Genomic DNA, 19,353 nt, shown 5'->3' with positions numbered 1-19,353 from the left:
GTAGAACGGTGAAAGGAGTTTGCAAAGCTCTGGATCTATTGATTACCACTCTCAACTATATCTCACTGTCATTATATCTCCTTCATTCTCACAAGATATTTTCACAACGCCCCTAGTTAGTTTCTTGTTGTCACCATTGTTGTTGCATCGAACTTCGACGAGAATGGTTGGGGCCCATGTGGTGACCATTCCAAAACACGAATTTTTAAAACTTTTCTCACAACTCTTATATACCACACGTTTCGCTCTCTCACACCCACTTATGCACTCATTTTTTCTTTTTACAATACATATACTCACTCTTACTTTCTATCAATCATCTTATCCCTAACCTATTTTACATGATATGAACCACTTACACAATTAAATCATACACTTAAATCTAAACTCTTTACTCCACACTTCCTACTCACTGATAACTACCATGGCTCAATAGCTTTTACATGTTGTCCCAAGCCCACCTTAAAGTTGTATTTGAAAATATTAACCACGATGAGGGAATGAGCTACTAACATGGATGATAAATATATTTATGCCACGAGTCTCATTTAGACTAACGACCTATCAGTTATTCCATGATCACTAACAAGCACATACGCAAAATCATCGATCAAGCATCATGTTAACATTCGCACAATAAATAGTTAAATACAATTATCCAATGCTCCACACCCAAATGAAAAAAAAAAACTGTATGTCTTAGTTCTTTATTGTTTTTTAAAAGTATGTCTTAGTTCTTTGATTATTGTTTTTAAAATACAGCAACGAGTTTTATGTTATTATCCATGCAGTGGTCCCACGTTACGTATTACTCCAGTATGTTTTTCTGAACAAATTTGGCAGATTTGTCCAACAGTAAGAGTTTCAACTTTCAAGTGATTTTAATGGTTCAGCACTTTCAGGTGTAAAAAATCTCCTATTCGCCGCAGAGAAACTACGATGTTCATTTGCCGCATAAAAATAAATTATCTTTCTCAGCATCCTATCAAGACTCTCCAATCAACTTGATTCCAACTTTTTATTTATTTAAAAACTATAAAAATATACAGAGTCCAATATCCATGGTCAAAACCAAAACATCAAAAATAATCCATTACTACAAAAATATGTGATCCAATCCATCATCTCGTACGGACAAAAACAGCGCCACGCTTAGTCACCTCCGAAACGGCGTCGTCGAACCCCACAAATCTACACATAGCGTCACTGAAGGCCGGGTGAGCCCTCTGCTTTTGAACCGGGTTTCCTTGAACCGGGTTCACAGTTCTCCGATAAGGCCCGAACCACTTGTTCTGCATATACCGGTTCTTCCTCCACGGAGGAAGGTTACGCCCTCTGCTTTTAAAACACCGTTTCGCGGCACCACACAGCACCGAAACGGTGCGTTTCACCTCCTCCGCGGTTCCGACGAAAACTCCGGGAACGAAGCTCAGAATCTCCGAGTAACGACTCGTCGGCCGGGCGATCTCGAACTGTCCGGCGAAATCAACGTCCACGAAGTACCGGCTCTGCCACGTGGACGGACCAGATCGCACCACGTCGATGAACTCGTAGTTGCCGGCGGTGATCCCGCCGCCGGAGGATTCCCACCGCGTCTTGCAGATCGCCGCATTGTGCCCGTTCTCCCGAAGAAACGACATCACGTTCCGCCGGAACAGCGAATCGCTCATCTCCCTCACAAACGAGAATTTCACCACCGCCTCCGAAACGTGCTGTTGAAGCAGATTCTTGTAACCGTCCTCCACGGTGGTGCTCGCTGCATTTAGCCTCAGCAGATCCTCCACCGAGTCAGCCCTCTCGGCGACCGAGTCGACTCGCTCCGAGTCAAACTCGTTCATCACCGGAATGTCACTGTCACAGTCACAGTCATCCCCGCTGTTGTCCTCCAGAAAACCATGCACGAGCTCGGACAGGCAAGGTGAGTCTCCGTCGCCGGAATGTTCGCTTCCGCTGCTGACGCCGCTGAGCTGGCGGTGATCGCCGCCGAAGAGACGAGCTCTGGCCTCGTCGTCGAAAAGATCAGTGACTCGTTTCCTTCTAGCAAATCCCGCCATTAATTTGAAAACGATGTTTCTAGAAGTTATGGAGAATTTTGTGACTCTTATGGTTGTGAGGAGTTAGCACAGTGGAAGAGCGTGGTGTGAGAGTTGGTTATAAAGATGATGGAATCGTTGGAATTTTCTGGGGAATATTCGAGGTTGGAAAACTGTTTCGACTTTCGAGTTTCCACTAGCAAAAGTGTACTTGAATTGAATTTGATCCAAGTTAGTGTGATTTGAGAGTTTGACGAAGGTTAAGTTAAATAGGGATATGCGGGTACGATCCGAATGTGGGGTTGCATGCATTATAGATGCTTGGCATATCCATTTGCAATTCGGGTTATGCCATGGGTGGGTTTTGGTTTGTGACGTGTAAGAGTGTGATTTCACCATGTGTGTGTGAGGGAAGGGTGAGTTTGCACGAGTATGGCACGTGGGGTGGAATGAATGAGACCGTCGTTGGATAAGGTAGTGAGTGTGTAATAAGGTGGGGTCGTTTTGAAGGATAGGGTTGCCGTTTAGTACTGAATGAACTTGGTCTTTGTTGTTGGGTGATAATAAATAGTGTTGTCATTATTTTGGGAGGGTCAAGAACTTGCATAGGAGATGAATAAGTATGTTAGACAGGAATAAGGGAAGGTTTATGATTGATTAATGTGTGAACTTTGAAGAGGAATATGCCATGTGGTTGTTGGGAATGATGATTATCCACAAATCTTTGTTATTGTTTATTTTAAATTTTGGATAAGATGCGAAGATGTCAAGTAATTAATATAAGTTTCCAGATTTGGGAATGTGATGGACTAGTTCCTACAAAATGGAGTCACAATGAACAAATGATGGTCATGTTAATTTGTCACCTTTATCTTTTACTTTGAAAAATTCTTTAATCGGATTATTACAAATGTCGACATACACACACAGCTCTGTCACTATCACAATGTTAAAATATTTCTTGATTAATAAAATGTTGAAATATTGAATTTTTAATAAAAGCCAAGCAAGATAAACTGTGTCGTTATAAATAATATATAAAATTATTCATGATTTTTGTGTAACAACTTAAATTTTGAAATAATTGGTTTATAACAAGAGCTTTTAAAATTAAGTGGTTTAGAGTTCAATTTTTGTTGTCCCATTATTTTAATAAAGTTAAATTTCAATATATGATAGATGAGTTTGAGCATTGTCCATGCTCCAAACGCAAGTGGCCTGTTATGTATGAAGACGTGCGTGCTTGAAATAATAATATCAAAGTATTCATATGACCCTTAGAACAACTTAAGTTTTTGTAATATTACATAATCCAGAAATTTGTTTAAAAAAAGGTTTTAGCAAGAACTTAATTAAGAGCACAAGCACTTTTTTTATAAGCCAAAGAGTACAAGCACTTATATTTGAGTAATGATATATACACACCTCCTTATTATACACTTCATTTCCACCTATTTTTATTTTTATCTCTCTCCTCTTATCATCTATCACATCTTATACTTTCTCTCTCTTACTTTTTCTTTTCTTCCTATCTCTCTCCTCCTCCACCTCTTTCCACCTCAATTTAGAGGTGTGGACAAATAATTATTGCTTATATTTGGTAAGTTCAAACTTCCAATATACACTACTAGAAAAAGGACTTTTCACATCTGGGTTTTCACATCGGTGGATAAATTACCTGATGTAAAAGATAACACAGTGGCACTATTGAAATTATAGTGAACTTTTATTAGAGTTTTCACATCAGTTGAGAATATGTCTAATGTGAAAAGTAATTAGTAAACATTTTTTACAACGGTTGTTACAATAAGCGATGTGAAAGCTAAATGCGGTGACATTTTTGAAATTTTAATGAAGTACTTTTCACATCAGTTATAATATAACCGTTGAGAAAAGTCCCTCTTTTCTTTAGTTTTTACATCGGTATAAAATAATCGTTGGGAAAAGTCACTCTTTTCTTTAATTTTTACACAAACCGTGATACAAAGGATTAGGAAACGTTGAAAGCTTTCTTCCTCACGAGAAAACCTAAGTCGCCTACGCTCTTGCTCCTCTTTTACCGTTGCTCGCCGTCGCTCTTGCTCCTCTTTCGTCGTTGTTCACCGTTCACCTCACTCTCATTCTCTCTCGGTCTCCAATTCCCTTGCTCCACTTCCGCCGTCACTCGTGCAGCTCTGTGCTCGCGTTCTTTGATTCCTTGCGTTAAGGTGTGTTGTGCAGCTCTGTGCTCGTATTTCTTCTATGTTTTGCTTCCCAAACGTTGTGGCAGTACTCAACAGTTGCTCGTGTTCTTTGTTTCCTTGTGTTGCTTCCTTGTTCTCTGTTTCCTTGCGTTGCTTCCTGTGTCTTGTTCTATGTTTCCTTGTGCGTTGTGTGTGTAACTGAACGCTCTGTGTTCTTTGTACAACATCCCTTGCAGAAGCTGAAGCAGAAGCTCTGAGATTCACTGATTTCTGAGATTCACTGGCTTCACTTGTAGTGATATATGCCACAGTAATTGAAATTTTTCAACATGTAAATCTCTAAAAAGAAAATGAATTGACTAATTACTTGTATATTGTTAAAGTTGCTAAAGAAAAATAGTTTAGCTTGGGAACAACGAAAATGAAAAATAATGTAATTTTAGCTGCAAAAATTCATGTGGCCGGGAGAGAGCAACGTGCATTTGATAATTAATTCTTCAAAGCAAAAAATGCATTACCTCTATCGAAAAGATGTTTTTTTTTTTATGAATTGGATTTAGCAACTGATGGCGTCACCTAGCGACTCTGCTAGGGTTGGGAAAACAAGTGGCGATTTGCGGAATTCGACACCGGAAGAACTGGATCAAATGGCTAGGAGCACTAAGAAAGTCAAAACGACTGGGGAGGAGCTCACAGTGGATGATGCCATGCCTCAAGTCCAGCTTGAGCTGGAAGAGGAGGTCATTTTTGACAGATCTGAAGTGGATTCTAATCTGAAAGCTAGTAGCAGAGTCTCGTACCGGGACAAAGTGGTAGAAGGAGAGGGTTTTAACCAACCCTTCACCCCTCAGGAAATCCTGGAAGCGGTCCAAGAGGAGTTGTGCTTGAACGACGGAGGTGATGATGGATTGGGGAAGGCTAGAGGGCCCTTCAATCCAAACCCTGTCATACCCATCTCGTTGGAGGAATACAATGAATGGTGCAAACCATGGAGAAACTCACTTATTGTGAAGCTTTTTGGAAAAAAGATTGGGTACAAATGGATGGATCAGAGACTCCATCGCCTTTGGGCCCGTGAAGGTGATATCAAGGTTCTTGACCTGAGTGAGGAATACTTTCTTGTTAGGTTCTCAGCTGAGAATGACTACAAACTAGCATTGTATGAAGGACCATGGATGGTGGCTGATCATTATCTGATGGTCCAGAGGTGGAGACCTATGTTCAAGGCCAATGACAACGAGGTGAAGAAGATTGCAGTCTGGATCCGGTTGCCTAACTTGCCTGTTGAGCTCTACACTGAGAAGTTCCTCTGGAGACTAGGCTCTAACCTAGGGACTATGTTGAAAATTGATATGCACACTTCTGTACATTCCAGGAGCAGATTTGCTAGAATCTGCGTAGAAATTGACTTGAGCCAGCAATTGACTCCTAATTACACAGCTATGGGTGAGGAACATGCTCTGGAATACGAAGGGCTCCACTCCATCTGTTTTAGATGTGGCAGATATGGTCACAAAATGGATGGGTGCCATGAACCCTTGGCAAGTGTGCAAATGCCCTCTGTGGTTCAACAAGCTAGCCTACCTGTGGAAACCCATTCTGAGACATTACCAATGGTGACTGAAGAAACTACGACTATCTCTAACCACCTCCCCACCCATGTGGAGAAATATAAGCAGGAGAACAAGGAGAACGAAATCACCACAGGTTTTGGGCCATGGATGCTTGTAAAGAAGTCTGTTAGAAAGAAATCCGGGAAAAACTTGTCTCTTGGGGAGCAGCACCAGAATTCTGGATCGAGGTTCAATGTTTTGAAGGATATAACAGCATCTGGCCAAGTGCCTGAGGCCTCAAACTCACCCCCAAGCCAAGTGTACTCACATAAAGAAACAAGGGAAAGCTTCCCCAAGTAGCACTAGGAGGAGTGCAACTAAGCCACCAAAACAGAACACTTCCAAAGGTGCTGGCCAAATGAAGGAGACAAAAGATAAAGAATTGACCCAACACTGGAAAATGACCAGGAGTTCTGATCAGACCTCCTCTATGAATGACAATGAAAAGGTCATTCTTGAGGAAGTTAGGAAGCATCAACATTGCTATGGGAAGAGTTCAAGGCTGGAAGAGGACCTAGTGATTGGTTAGAGGGTAGTGCCGCTGACCCTAATGAAGAGGAGCTTCAGTTGATCAAAGCTCTTCTCAGAAAGAAAGGAATCCCTGAGCCTCCCCCCGAGAATCTTAGGAACAGTGATCTAATGAACGAAGATTCAAGCTATATGTCTGAGAATAATGATGAGATCATTCCACAGGAGGCTTCTATGGAAGAAGGCCCTGACGCTCCCTCTTTGTGAGGTCTGTTTTTGGTTCCCACCCCCTCCAATGTTAGTTATGATGAATTGGCTAATATGGAACTGTAGAGGTGCGGGTAAGAAAAACTTTGTGAGTTTTGTGAAAGATTGTACCAGGATTTATAACCTGGGATTTGTTGCTATCCTGGAGCCCAGAATTGGGAATTTCAGAGCTGACCAAGTTATTAAGAGACTAGGCTTTGAGTGTGTTGTCAAAGCTGACCCAGTGGGGTATTCTGGAGGCATTTGGTGCTGCTGGAAGCCCTCAGTGATTTCTATCAGAGTGATCAATGTGTCTCGTCATTGTATTCACCTTCATGTGGATCCAAATAACCAAGGAGGTTGGTTCATGTCCATTATTTATGCTCATCCTCAAGAGAGTCTTCGACTTAGCCTCTGGGAGGAGCTCAAATCTTTTAAGAACCAGCTGCAGGGCCCTTGGTGTGCAGCAGGAGACTTCAACTCTATCTCTTGTGAATCTGAAAAACAAGGGGGTAGCCCAGCTAATAGAGCTGCTATTAACAGGTTCAAGGATTGTCTAGATTACTGTGAATTGGCAGATTTGGGAGCAAAAGGTCCCCCTTTTACTTGGCAAAGGGGAGAACTCCTAGAAAGGCCCGATAGGGTGGTTGCAAACCCTCTCTGGAGGAGCATCTTCAGTTCTGCCTCAGTTACAAACATTACCCTGCCCCCCTCTGACCACTGTGGTCTCTGGCTCAGGATGAACCTTTCTACTCAGGCTAGTCCCAAGCCCTTTAAATTCCTTGCGTCTTGGATGGACCACCCAGACTTTAAGGATCAAATCAAAGCTAACTGGATACCCTCAGACTCCTGGACTGGTAACATAACCAGAAATGCAGATAACCTTCGCCAATGGAACAAAACTGTGTTTGGGAATATTTTCTTAACCAAGAAAAGGCTCCTAGCTCGAATTGATGGAATTCAAAAAAAGCTGGCAGAAGGCTATAATCCCTTTCTGATTCAAACAAGGAAAACTCTTTGGGAAGAATATACTACCATCCTTGATAGAGAGGAGGTGTTCTGGGCCCAACATGCTAAATCCAAATGGTTGAAATTGGGAGATAGGAACACCAAGTTCTATCACCAAAGTGCCCTTTGCATACAGCAAAAGAACCAAGTGGAAGCCCTTCTCAACCTTAATAATACTTGGGTCTTTGATGCCAAAGAGCTCCAAAATATGTTTGTCAGCTACTTTAAAGAACTTTATTCTGATAATCAGAATTTGGAAATACATTACCAAACCTCTTCTTCACACCCGCGGCTTGATGAGGAAGAGAGTCTTCAAATGGTTCAGAATATTTCTCAAGAAGAGATAAAAAGTGCTCTGTTTGGGATTGGGAACCTAAAATCTCCTGGTCCAGATGGCTTCCATGCTGTCTTCTTCAAGCACAATTGGGATACTCTTAAGGACAGCATGGAGAGATTTGTTCTAAATGTTTTTTCTCACCCTGAAGCTATTGCAGATGTGAACCAAACAGTGATTGCTCTTATTCCAAAAGTGAATTCCCCTGAAAGAGTAACTCAGTTTAGACCCATTTCTCTTTGCAACATTGTGTATAAAGTGGTAACCAAGATTCTGGCTAGTAAAATGTCAACCTGCCTCCCTTCTCTGGTCTCTCCGAATCAAGCCAGCTTTGTCAAAGGTCGTAGCACAACTGACAACATCCTCATCTTTCAAGAAGTCATTCATTCTATGAGAGCTTTAAAAGGCAAGAAAGGTATTATGGCTATCAAGCTTGACTTAGAAAAAGCCTATGATAGGTTGAGGTGGCCCTTCATTGTGGATACTCTTCAATTCTTTGGATTTGATAGGAATTTTATTAAGCTGGTTGAGTGCTGCATTTCCACATCCTCAATTGCTATAGCTTGGAAATGTGACTACTCTGAACCCTTTCTTCCTACCAGGGGCATCAGGCAAGGAGACCCAATCTCTCCTTACCTTTTTGTCCTCTATATCGAGAGATTAGCGTTGGCTATCAAAGATGCTTGTACTGAAGAGAGATGGAAGCCTTTCAGAATTGGTCGCTCTGGTCCATCCCTCTCTCATCTTCTATTTGCAGATGATGTGGTTCTTTTTTCTGAAGCTTCCCTTGACCAAGCCTTGTTAATTGAAGAAATCTTAAATAAATTCTGTGAAGTATCGGGCCAGAAGGTTAGCAATCCTAAGTCTAGAGTCTTCTTTTCTAGGAATGTGAAGGACTCAAAAGCTGACCAGATCACTACCACTCTTGGTATCCAGAAAACAACCAACTTGGGAATGTACCTTGGAGTTCCCCTCCTTCACACTAGAATGGTAAAGGAAAACTTCAACTTCATCTTGGATAAAGTTAGGAAAAGGCTGTCTGGTTGGAAAGTGAATACCCTTTCCTTTGCGGGTAGAGTTTCTCTGGCTCAAAGTTGCCTCCTCAGTTTGCCAACTTATGTGATGCAAACCACCCCAATCCCGATTGGAATCTGCAAGGAGATTGAGAAGTATTGCAGAAATTTTATATGGGGTTCCACTGTGGATAGAAGGAAATGTCATCTTATTAATTGGGATACCATTTGCTCCCTTAAAGACCAAGGTGGTTTAGGGTTCAGAGACCTGCACACATTGAACCAAGCCTACATGGCTAAGCTAGCGTGGGGAATCTTATCTGACAAGAACTCTCTGTGGACCAACGTGTTTAGAGCAAAGTATAATTTCAACCCTGCTCTTAGGATTTCTCCTACCTCTAAAGGTCCTGATTCACCTACTTGGAAAGGAATTTGCAAAGCCTGGCCGGTAATTGAGCAGGGAGTTATGTGGACTCTAGGTAATGGTTTTAATGCTTCCGTCTGGAAAGATTCCTGGATACCAAATACTGACCCTCTGCTGGCCTACATGCCGGATAACCTCGCTAAAGAATGGGCTGCTAATATTCCAGTAGCTGGATTTGTCACCCAAGGAAATTGGAATTGGAACCTTCTCTCCCAAATTCTTCCCGCAGAAGTGTGTAACAGAATCAGGGCCATAAACCCTCCCTCTCTAGCTAGAGGGGAAGACACTCCTTATTGGGGCCCTAGTGCTGATGGAGCTTTTTCTCTTAACTCTGTCTACCCGATTTTAATCCCCTCCTTATTAAAGGACCCAGACAAAATCTTTGAAATTGTCTGGAAATTCAAAGGTCCCCCAAGGGCCCAAGCTTTAATCTGGAAGATTGTTCATGGTAAGTTGTTGACCAATGCAGAACGTGTGAAGAGGAATATGTCTGATGAAGAAACCTGTCCTAGATGTGGTCTGGTGGAAGAATCAATTATTCATGCGCTTAAAGACTGTGATGCTGTGAAAGAAGTCTGGGAAATGTTTATTAAAGAGGATGATTGGAGTAGCTTCTTCAGTCAAGGTATCTCAGATTGGTTACTCACAAATCTGGAAAATGATTATGTTCATAATCGAGGTATGAGCTGGCCCATCCTCTTTGGTATTACCCTTTGGCAGCTTTGGAACGACCGTAGTGACCTCGTTTTCAACAAACACACTTCTGTTCCAGATTCTTTTGCTGTCATGACAGTTAGCTTGGCTTCCCAGATAGTTAAACACCTTTCCCGGCCTGATGCTCCCCTGCGCCTTCCCAGAACTGAGAAGCTTATAGGCTGGAAGCCTCCTAAGCCAGGCTTATGGAAGATAAATTCAGATGGTTCAGTGATTGAAGCTAACTTTAGAGCTTCTTGTGGTGGCCTCATCAGGGACCATACTGGCAGACCTATTGCTGGTTTCTATACTTCGTTGGGCCTCTGCTCTATAACCCGAGCTGAGCTTTGGGGTGTCCTCAAGGGTCTCAGGTTAGCCCTCCCCCTCTCCCCAAGTGAAATAGTAGTCGAAATGGACTCAAAGACAGCCTACAACCTCATTACAGTCAGCTGCTCTCACGCTCACCCTTGTGCTGACTTAATAAGGGATATTCAGTATCTTGCATCTCTCAGTTGGAAAGTGTCTTTCCAATTCATTTATAGGGAAGCCAATTGCTGTGCGGACCATCTTGCCAGACTTGGCCATAGCTCTTCAGGAGAGGAGTTCCACAGGGATAATATCCCTCATTCTCTTTTCCAACTTTTGAAGGATGATGTTATTGGGGTTTCCTTCCCCCGTTTAGTGTTGTAGTTTGTTTCTTGTTCTCTGGGCTTTGCCCCCATTTTAATCAATTTTTTTGAAATCCTATCGAAAAGATACATTATGTGAACATGGTTTCTGCAAAAGAAGCGAATGAATTTATTTACATTATATATAAGATATATAATATGTTCATTTTTATAAGACTATATTTCCCGTATATAAACAATGCACTATAGCTATTGGAAGGGGAAAAAAAGTAAGATAAAAATTAAGGAGTATGAGAGGAAAAAAAGATGGGGTCGTTTTGGAAGATAGGGTTGCCATTAGATATTAAATTGTTAATCATTATTTTGGGACTTGGGGTGTTTAAAAAAGGTATAAGGGAAGCTTTGAAGATCGACGAATGTTTGAAGAGGAATATGCCTTATGGATGATGATTATCCATGAAGCTTTATTATCGTTTTATTGTTCATTTCAAATTTTGTAGATGAAGCCAAAATTAAAGTCATTACCAGATCTGGAATGTAATGATGACAGTTGCAAGTTGCAACTCTAAATGGACTCACAATGAATTAAGAATGTCTTAACGCAAATTGCTTACACCGGTTCTTACCATTAAAGACCGCTGCTTAATGTTTTTTTTTTATACAAATTAGTGGTTTGAAATGTTAGTAAATTAGTCTCTGCTTTGGGTTCGAACCCGGGAACTTTCACCATTCATCTCTCTCAACACTTATGTCTCTAGCTCTTACCACTTGAGCTACCATTCGGAGACTAGGGGTGCATATGGGCCGGGTCAACCCAATGAATCCATCCAACCCAATCCGATACAATGACAAAAATGCGGGTTGGATTGGGCAAACGGATATACCGGATGGATTTTATTACGATCCAATCATCTTTGGATCGGATATCGGATTTCATAATAATTTATTCAACCCAACCCGAAATCCAATCATATAATAATAATATATTATTTAGTATATATTTTTAATAATTTTAATTTTTACTAACCTACTAGTAGGGAATGTAATTTATGGATACTTGAAGTCCTACTATTTGAGTGATTTTAAGCAGACTTTGAGACTAATTTGTTTGCAATTACTCTTTATATTTAAAGACTTAAAGTACTAGTTTAGTTATGTGTTGTTGTATAGATGTGTGTAAACGCTAGTTATGAATTTATGATGTAATTGCATGTTAGAGACTTGAAATACTTGTTTTTTAATATTTTTTCAATATTTTAGATTTATTTTTATTTTAATATAGCGATCCAATCAATCCATCCAAACCAACCTGAAGATTGTCGGATTGGGTTGATTCGGGTTCGTAGGTGAAAATTCACGAAATCTAACCCAACATAACCCAAACAGTTTTGATCGGTTCGGATCATGATTAGCCTGAAAATCCATCCAACCCAACCCATGTGCAGCCCTATCGGGGACAATGTTTAGTTGGACTTACTTGTTGCTTAAATGACAAATGTAACGAGATACTAGTGTTGGGTCTAGGTGGGTCAGTATTCTGTCTACTGTGTGATCGGTGTATGAAATGGGGGTTGGTTGCTACGCTATAAGAAATAATGTTGCGCCCTCACTAACACAAATTGATCTTGCCGTAGTGGTAAGCGCGTGATCCAAAAAGTGGTATCTGAGCAGGTCCCGTGGTCGAATCCCACATAAGGCATGTTGTGCAGCTGGGTTGGCTGGCAGGTGCTGGGTGATTGTTGAGTCCAGGTGGGCCAGCATCCTGCCTACTGTGTGATCAGTTTTCGAAACAAGGCGCTGGCTGCTATACTATAAGGAAATAACGTTGTGCCCTCACTAACACTAATTGGTTTTGACATAGTGGTAAGCACGTGATTCAAAAATGCAAAATATCTTTTAGTGGCAATTATTAAAATCATCACAAATATCTATTATTAATTTTTTCTAGCAAAATTACAACTATAACAACAACATAACGACACAAAACATAGGGTTTTAGTTGAGTTCATCATCTTCTCCTTGAAGATTAGAGCATGGCTTGTAAGCTTGAACTCCTTCAAACACCTAAGATACGATTCACAACAAGAAAAGTGTTATTTTTCTTAAGAATATCAATGATCAAAGTCCAGAAACAAGTTTAAGAGGACAATACTTGCGAAACACAAATCTGGGAATTTTCTGGCAAAAGTCCCACTGGAGATGATGGTGCGCGGCGGTCCAAGGTGGCTCTGTCGCCGGAGAAGAAAAAAGGTAGTGGATCTTCATACTTTCATGACCATAAATATGACGGTGGCGTCCATTTACCCAAAAGCTCAACCATTTCATCAAAAACCTCAGTTGCAGGTCGGGTTGCTCGCCAGAGATGCTCTAAGATCTTGGAGAGGATTCCTCTTATGGCTTCCTAGGTTATTCCTCTTTGCGTTGGATGTCAGAAGTGACAATTTATGTTGATGCATTGTATTTCATATAACATTTTGTAGCTCTAGAATTATTACCTGTGTGCGGTTAGCACAGTGTAGTTGAGTGATTAACTCAATGTATTAGTTGGCTAACTAGACTTGTTAGTAGTCTAAAACCTTGTAACTAAATTAGTTAGAGCTGTTAATAACAAACTATTCTTTTCTCTCTCAAAGATACTTTTCTCTCGTTTTCTCTCTCTTTCTCTCGAGTCTGTGTGGCGTGTGTGTTCATCAAAAAAGAACCTTGTTGGTTCTAACAATGGTATCAAGAACAAGACGATCAAGAGCTTGTGGTGGTGCCCGCAACGGCGCAAGGTGGTGCCTGCAACGGTCCAAGGAGTTCCAACAATGGAACTCAAGGCAACAATCAACAAACTTGGGAGAATTAAAGGGAATTATAGCTCAAGAATGCGATGTTGAGTTCGAACGCGCTTCCCATGAATCAGGGGTTCAAGAAATCACTGAAACTTCCCCTAAAGCCCAGAAATCGGCACACCGAGAAGAAAAGAAGAAGGATTGCTAGGAGATCTTCTTGATTCATCAATGTGTTGATCTTGCGAACTTCGAAAAGAGATCAGCTGCCACATCTTCCAAAGAAGCATGGGAGATACTGGAGAAAAGCCATTCAGGGGTGAAGAAGGTTCGGCTTCATACAATGAGAATGCAATATGAATTGCTTCATATGGAGGACCAAGAATCCATTCCATATTACTTTACTCGAACTCAAAGCTTGACCAATCAGATGAAGAGTTATGGTGAGAACATGCCAGATCAAGGGATTGTAGAAGATGTACTCAGAACTCCTCCTCCTAAATTTGATCATGTAGTAGTAGCAATAGAGGAATCTAAGGACACTGAAACTCTCAAGATTGATGAGTTACAAGGCTCCTTAGAGGCACATGAAAAATGATTTAAGGAGAGATTGGTTGATAGGAAAACAGAGCAAGCTTTGAGTGCTCAGTGGAGAGATAAAATGAATTATGGGAAAAATGATAAACATAAGAAATATAAGGGGGAGTGGAATAGTGACAAGAGGAAGGATGTTGGAAGTTCAAGCTCACGTGAGCAAGGATCTTAGAAACCAAATTCTGATTCGAGCCATGCCAAGAAAGGGGGGAATCAGAACAATGGCAGCACGTCATTTTCGGACAATTCAAATCGTAACCGAAACTCTTCAGTGGCGTCATGAATTTATTGTTCGAATTATGGATGCAATAAACCATAAAACTACATCTTTAATTAATGTATTTATATATAAGTTTTTTCCCAATGAGAAAGTAATAATCTCTCACGATACAGAGTCAAACATCGAAGTGTGTTTGACCCTTTTCAACAATATTTCTCTATAGATTGAACCTAGGACCACATCGTATGAGATTGGCCCCCTTTCCACCAAGACAAAAAATGTATTGGTATTATTAGCTATGATGCTAATAAGAAATCAAATGACATAGAAATTTATTAATTCACAAAGTAATTTTGGTTAAATTAGACAAACGCATCCCATCAGTGTTTGGTACAATCTGTAGGCTTAAAGGAGAGCACCTTTTTTTGGAGGTCATAACCAACCAAAAAGTTTTGTTGTGCTAAGTTCCCAAAGATTACGCTAGATTGAGTTGAGGCAAAAGCGAAGCATACAACCCCATCATCAACTTCAACAAAAGTGTTTAGAGCATTCAACTTGACATCTGCACCTCGGAAATGAGCTGTGATTATGAGAGCTTGAAGTTGTCTTAATGTTGTTTTGTAGCAAAGGCTCAATTGTTGAGTAGGATCTTCGACTGGCTTTAGTTTTACCGCATCCTTCACTGCTGATTCCAACTTGGAGTAAAGATAATCTGGTAATAGAGTTAGTGTTGTGCCCGAGTCAATAAGATATTTGCATCTTCTGTAGATCCCAAAGAAGAGATTCCAAAATTTATTCTTTTATTTCCCACGCTAAATGCTTCCAAGGTTAGGTAGTAAAATATGTCTTGATCATATTGTAATATAGGAGTTGAGACAGTCCCACTTCCAAAAACCATAGCCGCATCGCCAAAATTGAGTTTGCTTGAAGTGTTAGAGTTTGAAAATATTGGCACCAAACAATAGGAGAATTTTCCACCAATTGAAGAACCTAGTTGAGTTATAAGAGACGAAGGTCCACCTCCAAGGCCAACTACGCCAGAGTTTTGCCCCTTAAAATTCACAGAGTTTCTATGTCCACATCCAATTACAGTTTTTGGAAATGAGATAGGTGAGCCACTTGTGGAGTATAAAGTGAGAGTTTCCACACTAAGATCTCCTTGTGACCTTGACCTATCACTATAGTTGATTGTATATTTACAAATTGGCACATTATTATTAGAGCAAGATGTCTCAGGGACAGATTTACAATTAGAAGAATTGCAAGGAATGGTTCTATATGTTTTGGATTTTGTTGGATCGAATATGGTAGAGGTTTGTTTGTAACAAAATTCACAAGGTTTACATTGTAACCAAATAATACCACTACCAGTATCAACAATGGGGTTCCAACTGAATAACTCATGAGATATTCACCTCCATCTGGGCTTATAACTGATTCAGCTGTGTTTGTAGAGACAACGACTTTAGCACGATTGATGGAGCGACACAAAGCATTGGAAAATTTTTGAAATTGGGTTTTAGAGGGACTGTAGAATGGTGATTTTAAAGAGTCACGGTGAATGAGTTCCACAATGAAGCCACTGTTTAGAGATTGAGCGATAGAGATGAAGCAATGGAGGCAAATCAAACGTAGTGCAATAACTGAATAAGGCATCATTGCTGCTATGACACATGAGATTAAGTTTAAACTTCCAATTCGATATCAATGGCTCTTTATTTAGTGGGTTTTTATAAGGCTCTTCGGTGAAAATGTAGGTTAAAATTGTGAGAAATGAGAATGTACATACAAATGGGTGAATCGATAAGCTGAAAAGTTGTGATTGGTCAATGTTTCCTTTGTGTGATTATTATTTCATTCCAAGAGAGTGAAATGAAATGTTTTAATGTTGATATACTAATATATTTTTGGCTATGATATTGATATCATTCTTACGTTTAAAGAATACTACAATATATGGTTTTGACGGTAAGTATAAAATTAACTATTATGATTGTTTAATTGAAATTTGAATATGAATATGGAGTCATTTACAAACTTTCCACCTCAACTTAATTTGACTTATTGAAATTTCTATAGACTTTTTTAATTAATGGTCATTAAAAGTTGAAATCATACAATAAATGTTTTGTTGTTACAACATTATCGTGGGAGTTATTAGATAGAACAATCAATCAATGTTTGGTATCTAAATGTTCCAAATGAGAGAGAGGGGGCGAGAGCGAGAGCGAAGGAGAGATAGGGGAGCGAGAGGGGGAGGTTATGGTGGTGCAATCCGTTCTGCTCAGGGTAGGGTGGCTATTAGTGGCAGGTATTATGATAATGGCAATATCACTTCCTATTTTTTCACAAATTTTCCTGAAAACTTTGATGAAAAGAGTATGTGGGGGGTGTTTCAGAGGTATGGGAAAGTTTGGGCAGTATTCATCTCACCCAAGCGGGATAGAAGAGGAAAGCGGTTTGGGTTTGTACGCTTCTTGCATGTGCAGAATTCCAAGCGGTTTGAACGGGAACTGGACACCATTATCATTGGTTCTACAAAACTCCATGTGAACGTTCCTCGATTCTCCAAGGGAGTGAGGAATGGTCATTTTGTTGACGGCTCTAAGCTGAGACAGGATCGTTCGCGGAAAGGTAGTGTGGTTGGGGTGAAGGATGCTACTGGTGGTGCTGTTGGTGCTGTTGGGGTGAAGGATCCTACTGGTTCTCAGCGTTCGTATGCGCAAATTGTGTCGGGGAAAGGTGTCTCGGAAGGTACTGGTAGTTCCTTGGGGAATGCTCTGCGAGGCATTCCGGTTGAAAATTGGAGTGGCCCAGCTGTTCCTGTTGCTGAGGATTGGTTGCAGCGAAGCTTGGTGGGAGTCCTAAGGAATCCGAAGTGGATTTCTTCGGTACAAGATGCTTTCATCTTAGAGGGTTACCATACCATTCAGGTGCGGTACATGGGTGATGATATGGTGCTCTTGACTGGCCCGGCGGATATCAATCTTGAGGAAGCTCTTGCTGAGTCCAAGGAGTGGATTGAGGAGGTATTTCAGGTTGTTTACACTTGGTCACCGAATGTGACGTTGGATCATAGGCTTGCATGGGTCCAGTGCTCTGGTCTGCCAATTCATATGTGGACTAGAGAATGCCTTGAGCATCTGGTTCTGCCGGTGGGGAAGCTGGTGGCGGTTGATCAGGCAACGGTATCGCTATCGCGGTTGGATTTTGCCCGGGTGCAAATTCGAACCACAATTCTGGGGCTCGTGGCTAATTCCTGGAAATTGAACGTGAATGGGGTTGTTTACACGGTTCGTATTATGGAGGATGCTGGTGGTGCAGCTCCGGTTCCCGGAGCCAGTGTGGTGTCGTCCGAGGGAGGGGAGTCTAGCGATCAGGGATGGTCTGCTAATGAGGCTTATGATGAGGTGGGGTCGATTTTCTCAGAGCAGCCGCCGGAGGCAGAGGTGGACGGTGGTAACGGCGTGCGTTTGGACTTGCAACCACAAAGGTCAACGGTGGCGAATTTTGTGGAAACCGTTTCTGAATTGAAGGAGCCAGCCGCAAAGTGTGCGGAGCGATCTTTTAGCACACGTGCAACTTCAAAATTAAATGATGGTGTGGGCCCAGGAAAACTTCAAATTCTGAAACGGAATAACAGTGCTGCCTTACTTTCTATTATTAATGGGAAGGATATTGTGGGACATTCAGCTGGCTTAGTGGATGAGGCTAGAAGTTTGGGATTGGGCCAGCCCAACCAAAGTCAAATTGGTGATAAGGCCCATAAGGAGGTGACCCATGATGCAGCTTTGTTTACTCCGGATAATGCCTCTGCTTGTAATGTTAAGGGCATTGTTGATGCTGGGTCCCACACTACTGGTGGGGTGGAGGTGAATGTTAACCCCGTGCCAGCTAGAACGAATGGGGATATTTCTCCTTTGGTTCACGAGGACAGTGATGCTAAAGATGCAGACCACATCCATTCGCGGCCAGAAGCGGAGGGTGGTGGTGGCGCTGGCTTGCCCGGCGACGGGGCTGATGATGCTGCGTCCTTGCCCAGAATTGTTCAGCGTGCTTTATCGTCTGAGAGCACTTGGCTCATACGGAGTGCAGCGGCCCGGAAAAAGGTTAGACAACAAATTTCCAATTCTTTGTCTAACTCTAGTTCTGATGGAGTGGTAAATGGGGGTTTGAAGTCTGTGTGGTTGAAGGATGTTGAGTCTGAGGCCAAGAACATTTGGAAGGAAGGGAAAGAATTGGGTGTTTCGGTTTTGGGGAGTGAGGAGGATATTGTTAACCGTTTGGTTCAATTGGAGCAGCGTGATGCTAAGGTGGTCCATGCCGGGTTCACTGCTGCTGCAAGAGGGATTCAGGGGGGTGGGTTGTCATGAAGATGATATCTTTTAATGTCAGAGGCCTGGGAAACAGGGCTAAGAGGAGGGTGATTCATGAGCTGGTGGTTAGGGAGCAGGTTGAGTTTCTTTGCCTTCAAGAAACTAAACTGGAGATTGTTGACAGTAACTTATGTACCCAACTTTGGGGTGATTCTGATTTTGAGTGGCAGTTCCAGCCAGCTACTAATAGTGCTGGGGGGCTTGCTTGTATTTGGAAGAGGGGAGTGTTTACTTTACAGGATTGTGTTTCTCATCCTGGCTTTCTCAGTTTGGTGGGGGGTTGGAGTTCGGAGGGCATTAGCTGTGTAATTGTGAATGTTTATTCGCCTTGTAGCTTTCATGAAAAGAGGGAGCTTTGGGCGAGTCTTGTTAATTGGAAGGGAGCTGTTGCAATTGATTCTTGGTGTGTGGTTGGTGATTTTAATGCAGTGAGGTGTGTGGAGGAGCGGAGGGGTGTTTCGCAGGGATCGGTGTCTCAAGGTAGGGAGATTGCTGAGTTCAATAATTTCATTGCTGATATGGAATTGTTGGATATCCCATTATCTGGTCGTCGGTTTACGTGGGTTAGGCCGAATGGTCAGGCGCAAAGTCGGATTGACAGATTTTTGGTTTCTCAGGGATGGCTTCATTTTTGGCCAGCATGTTCACAGTTAGTTCTGGATAGGGACATCTCTGATCATTGTCCCTTGCTGCTTCGGTGTGTGATCCAGGATTGGGGTCCAAAGCCGTTTAGGGCACTGAATTGCTG

General features: G+C 41.7%; 1 protein-coding gene across 1 annotated transcript; it reads right to left on the bottom strand.

The window, feature by feature from the left end:
- Positions 1–999: 999 nt before the first annotated feature.
- Positions 1,000–2,603, bottom strand: LOC130749800 (uncharacterized). The gene has a single exon (XM_057603167.1). It carries the CDS (start codon positions 2,052–2,054, stop codon positions 1,122–1,124), a length of 933 nt encoding a protein of 310 aa, XP_057459150.1. The 5' UTR covers positions 2,055–2,603; the 3' UTR covers positions 1,000–1,121.
- Between the last annotated feature and the right edge of the window lie 16,750 nt (positions 2,604–19,353).

Source organism: Lotus japonicus, chromosome 3 (genome assembly GCF_012489685.1).
Source record: "Lotus japonicus ecotype B-129 chromosome 3, LjGifu_v1.2".
Lineage (NCBI taxonomy): Eukaryota > Viridiplantae > Streptophyta > Magnoliopsida > Fabales > Fabaceae > Lotus > Lotus japonicus.
This window is presented reverse-complemented; position numbering and strand designations above follow the sequence as displayed.

What these genes read in the sequence shown, in the direction of transcription:
- LOC130749800 (XM_057603167.1), bottom strand. Translation starts at nt 2,054, where the DNA reads ATGGCGGGATTTGCTAGAAGGAAACGAGTCACTGATCTTTTCGACGAC.